At 42.3% G+C, this 18,936-nt stretch overlaps 1 protein-coding gene across 7 annotated transcripts in view; it reads right to left on the reverse strand.

Annotated features, from left to right (window-relative positions):
- HIVEP2 (HIVEP zinc finger 2) overlaps positions 1–18,936 on the reverse strand; it is a 176,847-nt gene that overhangs the window by 6,461 nt on the left and 151,450 nt on the right. For all 7 annotated transcript variants that reach the window (XM_072965954.1, XM_072965952.1, XM_072965949.1 and 4 more), the window contains 6 exons: positions 17,854–17,898; positions 11,594–17,149; positions 10,459–10,613; positions 6,736–6,911; positions 3,273–3,374; positions 1,591–2,486 (listed from right to left, as the gene is read on the reverse strand). In XM_072965954.1, coding sequence (XP_072822055.1) covers positions 1,591–2,486; positions 3,273–3,374; positions 6,736–6,911; positions 10,459–10,613; positions 11,594–16,762 — 6,498 coding nt within the window. In that variant the 5' untranslated portion in view covers positions 16,763–17,149; positions 17,854–17,898. The remainder of the gene's footprint in view (positions 1–1,590; positions 2,487–3,272; positions 3,375–6,735; positions 6,912–10,458; positions 10,614–11,593; positions 17,150–17,853; positions 17,899–18,936) is intronic.

The raw sequence follows: 18,936 nt of genomic DNA on the forward strand, positions 1-18,936 counted from the left end.
AAATAACAATAGTATGTTGGCACTATTATTTTTTTGTGGCTGCAGTTGACTGGACGTGCTCCAACATCTCACGAACATCACTGTCTTGATCCACCTGCCTGATGCCGGAACAGGAGAGCCTCGCCTCACACACTCACCAGCATCATTGGGTTTGTACCCGAGGAAGCACTTTACCCCCCAACCCCCACCCCTGGAGGCAGCACCCTGATATCTGAGGGAGTTTTCATTCTCTATTTAGGCTGCAAGAGCATGAACTTCAGAAGAGCCCTCCTTTCTCCTTTGCACCACCCAGACACAAAAACCTGAGGAAATGTACCTCTTTTTCGTAGCTGGCTGATTTATTAGCTTGGCAGATAAACTATGTCCTGATCGCTATGCATGTTTCTGCAGTAACTGCATCATGTCTAAGCTGATGGCCTGCTTGTGGAAAAGAGGGTATTGGGGGCAGGAGAGTGGAACGCAGCCGGGAGCTTTCCTAAAGTTCAAAAATAAAACCCTAAGCGTATAATTGCGGGCAGTGAGAAGGTGATGAGAAGGAGGAACCCAACCACTAGGGCAGTGATCAGACAGCAGAGCTGGGAGCTGGCAGTGCTTCCTTAGACTGTGAAGGGCAGGGCTGGCCCACGAGACAGAATTCCAGAGCAGAGAGAGAATGGCAAAGAACAGAGCCCAGGAAACAAAAAACACATGTAAAGCAACCAAACTCCAAAGGCATCATTCCTCTGTCTATGCTAAGGGCCTGCTTCATTCCTTTTTTTTCAAATCCTACACAAGCTGAAGGAGACATGAAGGTCCACCGTGCTGGTGGAAGGAGGCCGGCCAGGTGCTTTTCTATGGACTTGCATTAAGCCTCCTGCCTAAATGTAATCCGTGATGGCTGCTGCCGTTACCTTACTCTATACTCTATAATGACGGCACACTGGAGAAACCTCCCCGAACGCCTCCTCCCTCCGCTCTCCCAACTTCCCACTCACCGCCGCACCGACCAAGTGCACCCAGGAGCAGGAGCTGGTGCTAACGGCAAGAAGAGCATGCATGTTCATGCCTTTGATTTCTAAACACGCCACGGGGGGCGTTTCCCCTCTCCCTAGTCCCTCACTGATTTCACATGTCTACTCCCTGTGGGCAAAGTCCTGAGTTGCTTTAATGATTTTTTCTTAATTGAAAGTCAATGTTAATGCCTGAATCAGAATCTTTATCTGGCCAACAGTTATAGAAATGAAACCTAAATGTCCCTGAGAGTGTCTGTCTAGGCAGTCATGTCATTCCAAAGATGTCACCTTTTTTACTCATGCAGAGGTTTCAACTCTTGTCTATAATGAGTTAAGCTTAGAAAGCACTTAAAAAGGCCTCACCTGTTACCAGCTGGAAATGCTCTGCTCTGATGCAATACTACACTTGGAGTAATGCCACAGCCATGTTACTGACAATAGCATGTGAAAAAAATGTCTCCCTGCTATTTTCAGTAACCAAGTTCACTCCTCCCATGAGAGATACCTATGTCATAATAAATTTCACACTAGTGTAACATCAAGAGGCTCCAATGTGCTTGGACTTATATATTAGAAAGAGAGACCTAATCATACTTACAGGAGGCCCCAGTACAATTGGCTCTGCTTGCAAATACTGCCCCATGGACAACGGTGGGTTGTGGTATAAAGCCCTTCTGGGAGATGGTGCTCTTATGGTAGTCATGTATCTTCTTTCTCTTCTGGGAGAGAGGTCTCTTCTGGCTGAGATCTCTTTCCCAGGTGACACTGGCCTCCTTGGGGACAGATGCCTTCTTGGCGAAACATCTCTCTGTGACATCTCTCTTCGCAAGGCAGCTTCCTTTCTTGGTGAAAGATGTCTCATGGGTGACAGATCTCTCCTAGGCGATAAATGTCTTCTGGGTGATAAATCTCCTTTGGGTATCAGATACCTCTTTGGTGAATTGTCTCGACAGGGTGAAGAATCATATCCCGGTGAGGAATGGCGGCTGGAGGGGGAGAAGTCCCTTGGGGAGGAGCTCGGCTCTGAAGACAGTATGCATTCTTCATCCATACAGCTAGGGATGTCTAGCCTGTCTTTGTCTGGCTCTGAGTCCGTACTCTTGCTCTGGAATAACCTCTGGTATTCTGTCATCTGGGTATCTTCACATGAGTCACTTGGTGTCATCAGCTGAGTGACCTGAATACTTGGCAAAGTAACTAAATAGCTGATCAATGAAGAATGCCCCAGGGAGCTATCGGAAGGAACCCCATGAGGCACGGTGCCAACATTCACAGGCAAGGAGGAGAATCTAGGAGGCTGGGGACTGGTGCTTCTTGATCTTGTTTTTGGGGTCAAATCTCCTTGGTCATCAAAGTCATCATCATCTTCATCATCATCATCGTTATCATCTCCATCCTCACCATCGGATTCTTCAGCATCTGAGAACTGATGATCAGTTGAAATGCTGGACATGCTATGCTTCTCGGCCACTTTGTGCAAATCTTCCATCATTTCTGAAACAAAAGAAAGTGAAGATCAAGATCCCAGCTTGAAGTTTAGGAGCTAATTTAGGCTCCAACTCTTTCTAAAAGGTTTCCTCAACCCTCTAGGCCCAAGAGATAGTTCCATCTCTGAACTCCTATAACACTCATGGGCACTTACTTCTATGACCTTGATTGGTTCTTATCTTTTTATGTATCTGTCTGGTTTAAGCACCCTACAATAAGGACCTCCAGAGTAGGACCTGATAGCTCAGGCATCACAGCATATATACAGAAAACCCTCAACAAATGGTTATGTACTGTTGCTAATGATGATACTAGAGGAAAAACAAGACCAACAACCTGTCTTTACAGGCACAAACTTATGTACAAGACCTCAGAAGGTAGGGGCATAAGCTTAGGTATAGGACCTCATGAGGTTAGTGACGGATTTTTTTCTACTAGATTTCCCCTTAATAGGAAAAGCAAGACATTAAAATGCTTTTCAAATTTCCCAAAAAGTTTCATAAAATTAAATCATCTTCACAACTCAAGTGCAATTAGGTTTCCTCTATGGTTCTAGGTAGAAGTGTTTTCATAGTAAAGCATTTCCCCCTGCTCAGTCAGAACTGAAATGCATTTATTTCTTCTCAGTAAGTTTCAAGCAATTCGATGTGCCAGGCTTCTTTCTGTATTTAGTATTTCATAAAATAAAATGTGATCAGTACTTTTTTACAATGTCTAAATTTATTTTACCTCCGTGGCCACAAGGCTCCGGCATGTGGAGTAAAGAGGTTCGTCAATTAAATTATGAAATACCTGTTTCCTCGGTTTCTGTGTCATCCACTGACGTCATTGAGACCCCCAACTCCAGGCATTTCTTCATATGTGCTTTAGACTTCATATGCTTCGTTAGGTTTCCTAGAAAACACAGCCAAAAAAAAAAGGGAGAAAGCAGTTGGTTACCAAAATGCCATGATTGCTCCAAATTCAGTGTGAAATGAACTAACTTGAGATAACACAGATTTGTGTCTGCCCACTGCCCCTTGCCTCAAACTTAAGAGGGACAATCTGGTTTCTGAAGGTATCAACCCCAGACAGCTTCAGCGCAGTATCAGGTTTCCTTCACTCTGGAAGACTGGTAGACGTCTAGGGTCACATCTTGTCAAGAGTGGGCTTGAGCATGACTGGGACTCTCAGGCTTTGCTGGCTAAGAAGAGACCTAATTTCTTTGGCCTCCTTGGACTCCCTATAAACAAGGTGTCAGAAGCTGGGACACACATCTCTAAGAAATTTGGGAATGGAATATTGTCATCACCATACCCACTGGATCCCAGACCTTCTGGCATTGATCAGATATAGTTAAACTCGCAGGATCCTCACTTGTCTGAAGAAAAAAAGGCAAACTAATATTGGGGCCAATTCTGTAAATGAATTCAAAGATCCAGACAAATACTCAACTAACTACTTATAGGGAGCATCAGTCTCAGTACGTAACATCTATCCGTCCCGGCATACATCAGCAAAGTTTATAACAGCGGTTTCTAAAGTTCTGGAGCAGCAAATATTCCCTTCTTATTTATCTTGAAACTCCTGCTATTCTAAGAAAACAGAAAGGGTTTTATGTCAAATACGTATTATGAAGGTGATACAGATATCCAGTTATTCCTGATGTAAAAAGGTGTAGAACAATCGGCCCTCTGTCCACAGGCACAGCATTCGTGGATACAGAGGGCTGACAGTACAGTTGAACATGCACATAAATACATATGTGTGTGTTTCTATGGATCTATATATAATTTCTATCTGGAATGTGAGAAATTATGAAAACATTAATCCAATTACCGTTGACTTAGAATCTGTTAAATTATATACATATATTATTCCATGCCATATATATATATATATATAAAACTCATCAGGAGAGATCCAGGAATTGATTCAGTTGTAAGGGCTGTATTATCATCTATGCCCTTTGATGCTGCCTTAGGAATGTGGCAGCAAATGCTTTATTTTAAGAATAGGCTCATTGAATCTAAGTGGGAACTCAGCCTGCTGAAAGAGTTTGCTCCCCCTGTAGGACTGTGCAGCTTACTATTAATGTAATATATGAACCCCAGTTCTAAATTGGGACACTGTTGTTTATTATTTCATCTATATTACTTATTTTTTTTACTTAACATTTGGTTTATTGCTATATACCTATACATTTTAGGGGCTATTTTGATAACTCCATATGTAAGACTATTTCCTGGCCCCTATCACTCTTTTTTATCAAAAAATTGTATCTACAATTTTTCTAAAGATCTCAAAAATTTTCATAAACAGATCATCAAGAATTCTAAACTCTGTAAATTAATTAACTACATCCATAAATGACTGGAAATCATCTGCTTCTGCAAGGGTGCAAGGAATCTGCATTTGCGGATAGATGTGGATGTTAGGTGTGTCAAGATAGTTTACTTAGATCTTAATATGTGTTTCTTCTCCTAGCTTTTCCTTTCCCCTCATTTCAAGTAGGCAGTCAGGCTTTGGGCTCTCATATTCAGAGTGGGTTTGTAGTTAGAAATCTAGCTTTGGTTTAGTCTTGAAGTCTTGAACTTCTGAAGGATTACAGCAAAGAGAGAGGAGCAGGATTGCAGGGGGAGGGAGCCTGGAGGGGTGACGCAGGCACAGAGGAGGTACCGGTCCTACAGTGCACTCTGCTTCTGTACTCAGATGACGTGACCACAAGCATTTCAGCCGGAAGTGAAAACTGACAAGGGGTTTCCTGGGATGATTTGCTCTTTTTATGGTCCCAAGACATTTGCACTTTCCCAAAGGATGACAAGGAAACTGCGATAATGACCGAGAATAAATTATTTCCTGCTAAAACTCCAGGACAATGGTTCAGAGTCAAGTTTAATTTGATAAAAAAAGAAAAATCTAGCTATGTGACATCTCTTCACATGTTATTTCACAGAGCTATACCTGCAGCCAACTCATATGCCCAGTGGATATCAGCTGTAATGACTGGAAGATATGCAGTATTTCCTAAAACCAAAGTTTATGTTTTCTTATCTCCCAGGGAGTCTCTCAGTGAAATTCTACATAAAAGGCTTGATTGTGCAAAAGTGGATGGTATTTAAAGGACCTTATGTTTATCTCCTTTGAAATGCAAATGAACATTCCCTCCCCCTTTTTCTGGCTTCAAAGAGGCATCCTTGTAATATAAATATCTTTTTAACAAAGAAGAAATAGCTATGTTGAGAGGCTACACATTTATACTTCTGGCAAACCAATAAAGACAATTAGGATTTGGGTTTTAAGAGTAGATGGGTACACATTTCTTTACCAAAGATTATTTTATTTGCTGTTTATTTTTCTTGATGGGTAGTGGAGCAGATTAAGTGGTATGCAAATTTAAAGTTAAAACATTGAAAAATGTTACTGTGAGGTTAGAGATGGGGTGTCTAATAGGATCTGTTAGTACTTCTACAGTAAGCAGTAAAACATACTTCTACAGACGTCAAACCACCTCTAATTCACTACTGTTTGTATTCTGAGAGCACTGGGCTTATGAACATTTTTCATAATTTTATAAAATGACGGAAGTAGAATTGAAGCCACCTTCTTGCATAAAATATTTTCATATAAATCTACCTGTTAAAAACATATATATATATATTTTTTTTTTGGAAAAGACAGAGTATCATTTCAAGGCAAGTCCTAATTTTATGAGATTAATAGTTGTGGCCTGGGAGTAAGAAATTGTCTCTGTGCTGATAAATACACTGAACACAAGCTATCAAATTTCTATGCATAATTAATGCAACTGTGGATGGAGAGGCCCACCTGGGAGTCTGTGGGTCTCTACATTATTTATAATCTCGAAACTGACCATGGGCACATGTTTTCTTCCCAGATGCTGCCTCACTTTTCTGATGCTACGGCATGGATTAGCTCCCTGAAGTGTTTCAGTAGCAGTGCAAAGATCATCTAGACCACACAGCATTTCCAACGTGAAGTAATAGCTTGCCAGGCAATTCTTAGCCACTTCCTTCGAGACAACTCGCCTGGACCGAAATCTATAGCTCTTACTTAAGTCATAAAAGGAGCCTCGCTGTCTCATGTACATCCTTAGATCACTTATGTGAAGAAAAAACACATGGCATGGGGTCACATTTTCACCAACAAAACCATCTCATTGTAGATGACAGCTGGTTATAAAATGATATTCAGAATCTGAAGTAGGCATTAAAAAAGCGTTTTCCTCTAAGGAAAAAAAAAATCAGACTTATACCTTTTGTTTTGAAGGCAAAGTTACATAACTTGCATACATAAGGCCGGACATCAGTGTGAGTGCGGATATGCTTTTTGAGCATGCTTGGTTTCTTACAGCGAATCCCACATTCTTCACAAATGTACTTTCCACGTCCACGTCCTCTGACATATACATAATCTTCATTTGACTTATACCTGTCAAAAAAGGGAAAAATCCAGTGTGTTTGCTGTCTATCAAACCAACAGCTAATTCATTTGCATGACAAATTTTTTATGAGTGTTTTTTACAATTATTCAAGTTCATTTTTATGAGGCTTATGAAATGAAATGCACACAGTTAAGTGCCTGAAAGAACTAGATAACAGATTATAACAGATTCGGCTTTGTAAATAAGAGGCACTTTTTTTTTTTTTCTACACAGAGTTCAAATGGCATTGGCTCTTCCATGGAGTGTAAATATATGGACCCTGCACAGATGTTCACATGGGCTTATATAAGCTTCAAAGAGTTGCAGAGCTGTGTCTTGTCTTACTACTTTCTGATTCTAGCATCACTTCCAGCCAGGAAACATCCAAAAAGTTATACCAGTGTATTCAGATCATCACATATCATTTGTTCACACTGCATCATCTAAGATGTGCATGCATGCACAACAGCACATACCCCTCTCAATTTGCTAGAATAAATATAACTGATTATAGAATGCTTCACTGCAAGTTTCTACTCTATTTTTACAATCCTGGCACAAGAGTCAGAAATTTCTAGCTTACACAGGCTGAGCTGAGCTCACCAACTGTTGTCTGCAGATTTGATCTGCTCTTCCCAAAGACCATGAATCTGTACTAAAGCGAAGTCTAAATTTCAAGTGGCTTCTGGAAGGTACTGTTACATAATGAAAACTAAAGATTCTATTTTCCAATCAAATTTGCTTTTGTTTCTGGAAGTATTTAATAGAGAAAGGATGTTTCAGGTCATCTAGTTTAATCAAATCAGCTGGATGAACAAAGTCTTAGGTATTCACTGTAATAATCAATGGAAGAAAACTCCCCAGTACTCACCATCACATTTTGTTTTGAATACAAGGAAACATGACCTATCCATAGAATACAGTAGCATTCTACTGAATAATTCAACAAATATCATTATCTCTTAAAGTTCAGGCCAGAATTATGGGTTTAATGCCATTCTTGGAAAGATATTCCTTTCAAGGAGTTCTTTTTCAAAAGGTAAAGTGATATGCAAAATGCCCTAATTCTGTGTGCATTGACCTGAAAGCACTAAATTTACAGGTTTTATTGTTTATTTTTTAAAACAATTTTATTATCTAAAAACATACCAAACTTCTCTCTTTTGTTCTAGCTAATTCATCAGAAATAAAAAAGCAGGTTCACCATCATTCCTTCAATCCATTGAAGGATATTTAAGGGAGAAAAATCCACACAACACATTTAAATATCAGCTCTGCTCTGGATGCTATTTAATTAATGTTATGGACTTTTGGGGCAGTACTCATCCAGATGAGAATTAAGTATTATCAAAAATATGAATAGTCAATTTTGCATGCTTCTTGCTCCTTTAAATCTTTCCCCCTTTACAGGGAATTTCCAATGTCAACTTTTTCTTCAAAACTATGTTGAACTTTATCTTTTATCTCACATTGTCTTTTGTAATGAAGTAGAAAAGAAATATCTTTCATCTTTTAATTTCACTATCCCTTGCCCCAAACTGGATGAAATTACCCAGGAACTATAAAACAAAACAAACAACTGTATGGAAACAAGTTTTCTTCAGGGAAGGATACTTTAAGCCTACTGTGGTCCATCATCATACTTGATGGGAAATGAATTTTATCTTCAAATATTACTATTTTTAATGTCTTAGCTGATTAACTTATTCCCAGAATGAAAACAGAGTACAATTCTGTAGAAAATATAACTGTATTAGAGAAATCTGTACATATAAAATATTTACCATTCAACAATTCTGCAGACCCATGAATCTACTTGAAATGAGAATTAATGAATTTTGAAAAAATAATTAAAAGATTTCTTTAATTAAATTACTAAGTCCATGAATTCGATAATATAAGGAACACAGACAGCTAAAATATGGTCAGTAATATTCTTCTTAGGTTATCACTTGGCAATCGCCAACATAAGAGGTGGTAACACACTGCTTGGAATAAACAGCGGGTCACTACCAGGCAGGCAGAGGTTGGATCACAGATTAAGGAATGGTTGGGACATAGTCCGAAACATGGGACGATGAAAGGAGGAGGAAATTGAACGTTGGCGCCATCATTTTGGATCATCAAAACACAGCAATGAAATGTTCATATACACTTTTTCACTTGTGTCCTTTGTTAGTGGAGGTAGGCTGGCTCCCCAAAGCACACAGTAACTGCGGAAGGCCTCGCTAATTTAGTTCAAGTGAACTGCTATGAAGAAGACTGCTGAATGTGACAAGGTTTACCCAGTCACAGGGACCTCTCAGTCTCTGAGGAAAGATAAAACCTGTAATTCTCTTATTTGTGTTAAAAGATGAGGAATGTCAAAAATTACTGCGACAAGCTTCATGACTACAAACAACTGTGGTTTTAGTGAAAAAACTACGCATCCATCCAAAGAGGGCCAACTGAATGGGGGAGCTAACCTTGATAATCCACCTCCAAACTGGTAAATCTACATGAGAAATCAATATTTCCTATCACCAAACATTCAACATTTTATAGGCAAACCTATGACATTATTTTGTTCTCCAAATATAATATAATTAGAATAGATTCACGCTCATGGAAATACGTAAATTATAGATCTCCTGCAGAGATAAGGTAGTTACATCACAATCCCCAAATGTGGTTAATGTCATTTAAAAATTTTTAATTTTGTTGGGGTGGAGGGTATAACTCAGTGGCAGAGCACATGCTTAGCACACACCAGGTCCTGGGCTCAATCTGGAGTACCTCCATTAACTGAAAAGAATAAGTAAAACAACATTTTGTTTTAAATTAAAACATTTGTAATTCTAAAAGCAAAAGTCTGGGCTTTTTCTCCCATGTGACTGAATTGAAGATACTTTTCTATAGAAAATCTGAAACTAGATATTACATATACATGTAATTTTTCTTAACTAAATAGATAACAAAGTCATTGAACCTTATTACTTGAGTTTCTGCAACTCAGAATTTAATATTTTAAAAGAAATTTCTAAAGACAGAGACAGTGTCATGGACCAGAGGAGTTTGGAGACAACTAGATGCAATGCGGTGCCCTGGCTCGGATCCTAGAACAGCAAGCAGATACCGAAGGAACTGTGAAATCCCAGTAAGGCCTGGAGTTTAGGTAATAATAAAAGCAATAAAACAAACAGACTGTTCCTAGGATTACACATGAGCGGGTATAATTGCATTTTTTAAGCATAGAATAAAAACATGTCCATTAATAACATAACAAATGCCCATAAAAGTCATATTAACAAAGGAACAAACTGAGATGACATCAAGTCCACCAATTTAGTCGATTCCATGCTAAAATAGAGGCGTGAAAATTTAAGGCCAAGGCTTGAACCATATATAACAGGGACACTCTGGTTGAAAGTAAGTCATGAAAGCAAAGGCACAAACTCATGGAGTTCACTTTATGCATCCCACCAGAGGAGACATGATTTTTTCCATGCAGATACTCAGGACCATTTACGCTGAGTTATAACGTAATAGTTTACATTTGCAAGTATGTTTCCTTACCCTCCTTCAAAGATTTTAATTCGGATGGGCTCAGTTTGTTTGGATCCAATATCTTTATCTCCATGAGTATCTCCTTTCCCTCTTTCCTTTAAGATATTTCCCACTAGTTTCCTTTCCAGTTTGCTGCCAAATAAAAAGGTGGCATCAGGTTTCATCTGTAGGACAAAAAAGAGAGAATCATTTCATACGTTTTCTCTAAGACACAGAGGGAGCCTGCATATCCCACTCTTCCACAGTCTCTTTAGCCTGAACTCCATGCTAAAAGACCACAGGCTGGCTATATAAAATAAGAGATGACAGGGACAAAATCAGAAAAGAATGAGTTTCTGCAAAATAAATTCAACATTCTGTTAAAAAAAAAATGAGATCCCTTAGCACACACACTGTGCAACACTAATAAAAACTTTAAAAACACACTGTATATTTTGAAGTAGCAATTCAAGGTCTCTCTATTCATTTAGAAGGTATTTCTAAAAACTAGTGAAGGGAAATGGTAGCTAAAATAAGTAAAATACATTTTTATGTCCTCCATTTACCTCTTGAATAATTTAGCATACATTCCAAAGTGGCTCTTATTAATAATTTTATAACTTTACATGGAAGGCCATACTTGTTCACACAGGAACCAACAAACTAATTCCTTGGAAAAATGAGTTTCAAGAGAAATATACTGAAAATAAATTTTAATGAAAAGTATAGTCAGTGGGAACAGCTATCCCCCTCCCCCACTGAAGTTTGCGAAGTTTGGTTTCGACATCTCTTTCCTCATCTTTCCTTTCCAGGGTCCACTCCCTGTTCTACGTCCTCATTTCACAATTTCCTGAACTCCTCGCAGCAAAGGAAAGTTGGTCTGCCAGGTCACTGACACAGGTCGGAAGGGAGAAGAACCCAAAGGAATTAGTCCCTGTGGGAGGGTTTCAGAGTAGCTAGTGGAGGAGATCCTTCACTTTGGGAACTTTCCTGAGACCCTCCTAACCAAGTTCACAGTCAGTGGGTCAGGCCTGCCCTGCAGTGGACTCCCCCAACTCTGACCTCCATTTCACTTGCGTCTTTTCGACCGTATGTCCTTCACTATGTATTCTGCTCAGCAACCAAATGCATGGTGCAGAGTGCTTTCAGAAATAATGTTTGTTACCTGAGCAAACTGCTTCCAAGCACTTGATGATGTAAGCTTGCCGGTGCCAGGCCTGTGCATAGCAGCCAGGGTATAAATTTCTGCGGTGATTTTTTGCTTGGACCTCAGGAGAGCCAGCGTGGTCTTGGTGTTCAATCCTGATGGGTTTGGGTTACAGGAACTAATGCACCATGAACCATAAACCGAGGATTTGAAGGTGGCCTGCTGCACGTAATTGGGTTTTGTATAATTCAAGAAGCACCAACTCACAGTAGTTGTTGTCCGCAGACTGGGGAACTGAAGAATTTGCTGGAAATCTGCCACGTCCGTGAAAAGAAGAGTTGAATTGGCCACCTTCCCACTTGGGCCGGAGGCCCTGTGGACCAGTAGGCCAGCAGGCAGCTTCTGGCCCTTTCCTTGCTCTTCGAGCTGACTGTCCCCGGGTGGCACTGAGGAGCCCTGTGGGCTCAGGCTCATATCCGATGCCGTCTCATCAATGTCCAGTTCATCTGAGGACTCTTTGCTCTCAGAAGGCCCGCTGGACCTCTGCCCGAGAGAGGGCGCCCTGGAGCTCGGGGGGAAAGGCTCCCTCAAGGGCACGCTGGTAGGTGGATGGTCTTGAGATGAGGAGGGGGACAGCGAGGAGAAGGAAGACGACCCCGACTGCAAGCCATCCTTTGGCTCAGAGGCACAGCCCTGTCGGACCAGCTGGGGCTTCTGCGGGCGGGAGAGATCCTTTTTGATGTCCGAGTTGGTCAGCTCCACGGCGCTGAGCTCCTCCACGATCTGTCCGTACATCTTTTCTTCCTTGACCCTCTTCTGCTGCTTCGTTTCCATGAAGAGTTCTAAGCTGCTGGCTGGAGACAGCATACGCTTGCTGCCTCCCAGGGTGGCGACGCCGTCAGAGGTGGAAGGTAAACACAAGGGGATTGAGGATTCTAAGCCCAGGGGTAAGGTCTGAGGTACTTTCCAGAGTGGGTATTTTTCCAAGCCCGCATGCTGCCCCAGCACCTGGGCGATGTTCAGTCCTATCCCTTGCATGGCCGCGTTGGTTACCAGCGTTCGCTGGGTCACATTCTCATCGACTTTGCATATGACAATGGCAGGGCTGTTCTGCCCGAGTATCTGAGAAATGCTTGTGTACATGACACTCCCATAGGACGGCACGTGGGTCTGGATCCTAACAGGCACCACTGTTCCCGGTAAGGACTGCAGAGGCCCGGCGCTGGCCGAGGCGAAATCTTCTTGGAGAACCTGCTCAGAGGGAGTATCAACTGACTTGGTGCTCTGGTCCACTGGAAACTTCGGAAGCAGGTTCTTTGAGTGTAGCCCTGATGTTCCTGAATAACCTGGGTAGGTCTGCTCTTTCGTGTGCAAGTAATCAGTGGACTTCTTGCCAGTGTGCTCAGCCACAGGCTCCAAGGGATAGCTGGCATGAATTTCCGCCTGGAAAGAAGGCTTGCCATAGCTCTTCGGAAGGTGCTGAGCAAGGGGGTGGGGGAAGTGTGCCTGCCACCAGGGAGGCTGCTGAGCTGGTAAGTGAACCATACAGACGGTCGGATACTGAAACTGAAACAAGGCGTTTTGGATTGGAGAGAACGGAATAGTTTCTTGGTGTGGAAATAAAGGTGGCTGTTCAGACAAGTGTTTGCTTGTCATATAGGAGGTTGGTTGTATCAAGGGATTTCTCAGAGATTCCTGACTGTCGAGGTGCATGATCTGCTGCTGGCCCGGGTGGAGCGGTCCTGAGCTCAGCTGGGCACAAGGACCCACAACCTGCTTCCCTGGGTCCTCTGCCTGAAGCGGAGGGAGCACGGGGCACGGGCCGTGGTGCCACGTGGACCTGAGGCTGGCATGCAGGTGCTCCATGTGCTCCTGCTTTACGCTCAGATCCGCACTGGCCTCCCCCTGGGCGATCTCCGGAGAACCACTGAAGGAAGCCTGCCGCACCAGAAAGCATTTCTTCCTCTCCCGGGATGGGGACAACGTGGAGGCCGATGCCCCCGCCCCCGGAGCCTGGGACAGATTCCCATAATCAAAAGATTTGCTCCGAATTTCTGGGACTTCAGCCGGGTGGGGACAAGGCATCTGCTCGGATGAGCAGCGTCGCATCTCCTTTTGGTGGTGGTGGCCAGGGACAGACAGTGAGTACGAACCAGCAGGGACAGTCAAAAACTCCGAGTGCTTCCCGAACTCATCCTGCTTGGGAGGTGCCACAAGCTTCATGGTTTCGTCTCTTTCAAAAGACATGGAGAAACTGGAGCTGTGGGACAGGTTGCTTTCTTGACTGGGGCTGCGGGACAGGCCTGTGCCCGTGGACTCGAAGCTGGACTCCCCGGAGGAGTGCTCCATGTCCGCGAGGCGCAAACGCTTCTTTTTGGGAGGCAGCTTCTCCGCTGGGAGCTGGGAGAGGGTCTCACTCCTCTGGGGCCACTGGAATTCCTCCACCGGCTTTTCCGGCTCCTTACTCTGGACTTCTTTGTCTTTCTCTGGTTTGTCGGGCTCCTCGGTCACGCGGATCTCAGGGACCTGGATGTTGTGCTGGCGCACCAGCCTGGGCTGCGCGTGGTAGGGCTGCGGCGGGACCTGCTGAGAAGGGGATGGCTTCCCCCCGCTCTCCGCACTCTCCCCCAGCGGAGCCCACTCTGGGCTCACCGGGGCTTCTGAAATCTCGCTGTCACAGGTCTCGGAAGGTGACGAGGCTTTCTCCTGGGCGCTCGGCACGAGTTCAGCGGACTCGGACCTCTCAAATGAATTGGGTCTGCTCAGTGAGTTCGTGTGCTGAATCACAGAAATCACATTTCCGGGCGGTTTCCTGCCCCCTACGTCTGACAGCTTGTCTGACTCAGCGGCTGAGGGTGACTCCTCCGACCCAAGAGATGGACTTCCAGACTGCAGTGGGGGTCGACATGCGTCAAAGCGCTCGGAGTGACCATGAGAAGGGTTTTCCTGTCCAGCCACGACGAACCCACTTCTCACTCCTTCCGGCATCTGCAATTTGGGGTCGTAATCTGAAGTCGTGATGCCCATGGGCGTGCTCACCACGCTGCTGCAAATCATGGGGGTGTCCTCCTCGTCCCCTACACTCTTCTCTTTCCGGCGTTTCCGGTTTTCACACGTAGTTCCAAACATGGTTGACACTCCCTGCAAAGGCACCGAGGGATCCATGAAATACTCCCCACCGTGTTTTAAGGGGCTGATGCAGGAAACATCCCTGTAGCCTTGCTTTGGTGTCTCAGAGTCCTCCCACTTCTTATAGGGTTTCCGACCAACATCATAGTCATACCCAACCCTGTCCCCAGGAATCAATTTCTTTTCCTTCAAGGATGAACCCGTGATATTCTTTGACATCCTGCCATGGTGTTCTGACTCCACGTGCCCCTCCTGTACCGAAGGCAGCTCAAAAGCTGCCTGTCTTCGCAACATGCGCTGGGGAGGAATTCCTACGGTCCCTGGATAGAACACATCATCGGAACCAGTCATCCGTTCATCAAATGAGTGACTTCCTCTCAAAGAAGGAGGAAGACTTAAATTAGTTGCCGAAGAAGTTGGCATTGAGTTGCTTCTAATAAGAGGTGAAGAGTCAATGGGAGCTTCTAAGAGAACTGTGTTGCTGCCTTGCAAACTGGCCGGATAAAGTTTTCCTTCATTCCTGACAGATGATGGAATAGTCTGGGATTGTCTTGACTCATTGTTGAACTTAGTGGATTTCAGCATGCTTGTCTGACTGGGGTCGATTTCTCCCTTGCTTGGGATCAGCTGTGAAATGGGATCTTCGAACATCTTGACTTCTAACCTGGTGTTTACGTGAGGTAATGATTCCATCGTGCCCTTCCTACTCATCGTGGTGCGCTCCTGACTCGTGGTTGTAACACTGAGTGTATTTCTCGGACTGAGCCGACAGTATTTTCCAAAGATGATTTCTTCATAAGACTTAGCATTTGTGTTTGGAGGGCTTATCTGCTGCTCTGCACTTTCTGAGCGGGAAAAGTAACCAGAGTCAGTGCTTCCTTTACTATGCGGGCTCAGAAGGTTTAGAGATGGCTCAGAATCTTGTCCTTTTTTCTCTGACAGTCTTAGTGCAAGTTTCTGTTTAACTGTGTGAGAGTCATCAGCCTTAGTATTTAAAGACGGATTTGGTAGCATATCAGAGCCAATATACTGAGAGCTTTCATTCGGTAAAGGAATCCCGCTTTTGGGGATAATCAAAATTGGCACCTTCATTGGACCGCCCAGTGAGTCTTCAAATGACCCGTGGTAGCCACCTCTGCTGGCGATATCCAGCGGGATGGGTGGGCCAGGACTCATTTTGTCAGAAGCCTCAACAAACAAGGAACTCTCCTCATCTGTGTCTGTACTCTGTTCACCGTCTGAGTGTATTTCTGCTTCTCCATCAATTAAATTGGCCTCAAGGTCCAATTTAGATACAGCTGAATCTGTGAAAGGGACTAATCCTGCCTTAATTGCGTGGGCATGCGACTTCCTGTGCTTGTACAAATTGCTCTTTGTCTTGAAAGAGAAACCACAAGGTATACATGGATATGGCCGCTCCCCAGTATGGGACCTGATGTGTTTTTTGAGTACGCTGGGTTTGGCACACGCCCTGCTGCAGTAAGGGCAAATGTACTTGCCGGGCTTTTTGGGTTTGTGCTCTTTTTTGTGAGCATCTTCTGACTGTTCGATACTTTTCTGGGAGTACTGGTTATAAGCAGGGTTCAGGCTGGAAATCTTTTTTCTAGGATAACCACCACTGTGGCTGTGTATAGGAAAGGGAAATAAGTCCTCAGAGGCAACAGATGGCAAAGGGCCAGGGAAAAGCCACGGAGGGCCTTCGAGGCTCTGATGTGGCTTGCTGCTGTGCATGACCCCCTGTGGCAACGAGTGCTGCGGGAAAGAGAGTGAATGTTGGCATGAATAAGGACTCGGACGGTGCAGTGAGTATTGCTTCTCCGTGACTTGCTGTGCCACTTCGCCAGGTGAGGCCAGTTTCCCAGAACCAAAGCGTTGTGCTGATGCCGTGTTTCCGATTTGCTCAGGATCTATTTGTGGTTGCCGCTGTCCTTCTTGACTGCCAAAAGTGCTCATCTTAATAACAGCTGATTGTTCCTGTCTCCATCTACCTGATGCGTTATCAGTTTCTCCAGACCTTGAGGTAGCTTTTTGTCCTAGAGCTGTGTCCCCAGTGTCCATTTTGTTACACAAGGTCTTCAGTGCTAGTTCGCTTGAAAGCCGTGCAGACTCATGGAGTGTCTTCAAAGCTGTGCTTTTCGAAGCTTACTTGCTTCCATGTTCCAGGGTGTCTGCAAACTTGGCAAGTGCTCCTTCTCTTTGGAACCTTCCTCACCCACCCCGTAGTCTATGGGCATTAGATGGTAATGTCCTCAGACCAGGGCTATAACACAGTTCTCTCCATTGTAGAAATGTCCATCCAAAAGCTAAGTGCAAATCTATAAAGATTTCTTATGGCATTTGAGTATTTTCAACTAGGATGAAATTGGGGTGATGAATAGTCTAGAAGAAATTTTGCCCATCAACTTGAGCAAAGTTTAATTGCCAGTTTCACTAAGATAAAATGGTCTGAAAAGAAAATGAAACACAAAGAGGTTGTCATAACAGTTATCAAAATAAGAAACCAAACCCAATCCTAAATAACCTGTCTGAAATTGGATAAACTGAAAATGTTTTTTACTCCAAGAAATCCTTTTTGTAGCTGTTACATTAATTCTACAATTAAAGGCTATTAATTTCAAACTTAGCCTTAAGGTACAAGCATAAATCTCTTCAATGCTTGAATTTTGGTCATCCTTTTAAATACCCCTTAATTTTGGTCAGAAAGGTATTTAAAGGAAAACTTTTGATACATATTATTTACAAAATCATAAGGTTTTTAAAAAAGACTTCATTAAAATAAATTTAGAGCTATTTTCTAACCAACTTTAATGACTTACATGCTAAGTGTACTACATATTTCTCTATGTAGATATATTTTATAGGTTAACTTAAAACTTATGTTAAATATATAATTTGTAAATATATAATAAAATATGTTAATATAAAATATTACATGTATTACACATAATGTTAATATTTAATACAGATACATTTTATAACTTAAGAGCAATGATTAGCAGTGATTAGAGCAAGACTAAGGCTGTAAGAATCAAAGATTGTCAGAGAACTTTGGAAAAGGCAGAAAAGTGCATCTAAATAACAGTTATAAAATCTTCATTATATGGACAACAAAACATATTTTGGGAACAGTTAAAAAATATAATGATTACCTGAATGGTTTAGAGTTCTCATGGGCATGATTGTCTTGACGCTTCCTAAGTAGAAAATAAATGCAGTTAGGAAAGACTGTTCCATTAAAATACAACATTGTTGTATACAAAGGATAATTTAAATTTCATTATATAGCTCACAATGTTATCTGCCCTAAGAAAAAGCAAGTAACGGCCTTAGAAAACACTATACTATAAACCTTATATTGACTGACACTGTCTCCAAATGAAAAACTATAAAAACTGCAGAGTAATATTTGCTAAGATATAAGATTAATATATTAAAACATCTTAGGCTTTTCACACCATCAGCTTGGTTCTAATTCCTTAGATATTAAAAAGTTGAGGATAGTGGGGCTTTTAGTTTAACCTATAGGTTTTAACATTTAAAAGAATAAATATCCTTTTAAGAAATTTTGCATGACAGCAGAGTGGAGTCCTCCAGATGACTATGAATGGCTAAGGGAAACATGACAACTTAAAACCTATTAGATTTTGAGTGACTACTCAGTTTCGATAAAGGAATGGCCAATGTAGCACCCAGAGGATTCTGAGAACGTCAGTGCTCAACTGTAACAATTATGATGAAGGCTGCGGGTTTCTCTGATAGGCAATGCAGAAGTGCTTATCAAAGGAAGAAAGCTCATACCCTTTGGCCCAGAAATTCCATTACTGGAAATAGAACCTTACAAATACAAGTGCAGAAAGATTTGTGTACAAGGATTACTTAGGTAAATTATGGTTCAATCATAAAACTGCCATTTAAAAAAATTAAGTATAGCTATAAGTACTAATATAAAACCTCATTCAGAAGATGATAATATTGACTGTAAACAAAAAGCTTACTGCACCCTGGAATGTATTTTATAATCCCATTTGTGTAAAAGAGAAACAAGCAATAAACAGAAAATTTCTGCAAGGATGCCAAACAGCTTTTACATTAGTTAAATCACAGAAATGGAGCCAGGGAGTCAGAGGAAGAGACACAGGAAAGGATTTCTATTTTCAACCTTATGACTTTTCACAATCTTTATTTTTGTTTATTTTTCTTAATACAAGCATGTTCACATTTTAAATGAAGTA

This window comes from Vicugna pacos, chromosome 8 (genome assembly GCF_048564905.1).
Source record: "Vicugna pacos chromosome 8, VicPac4, whole genome shotgun sequence".
In the NCBI taxonomy this organism is placed as follows: Eukaryota; Metazoa; Chordata; class Mammalia; order Artiodactyla; family Camelidae; genus Vicugna; species Vicugna pacos.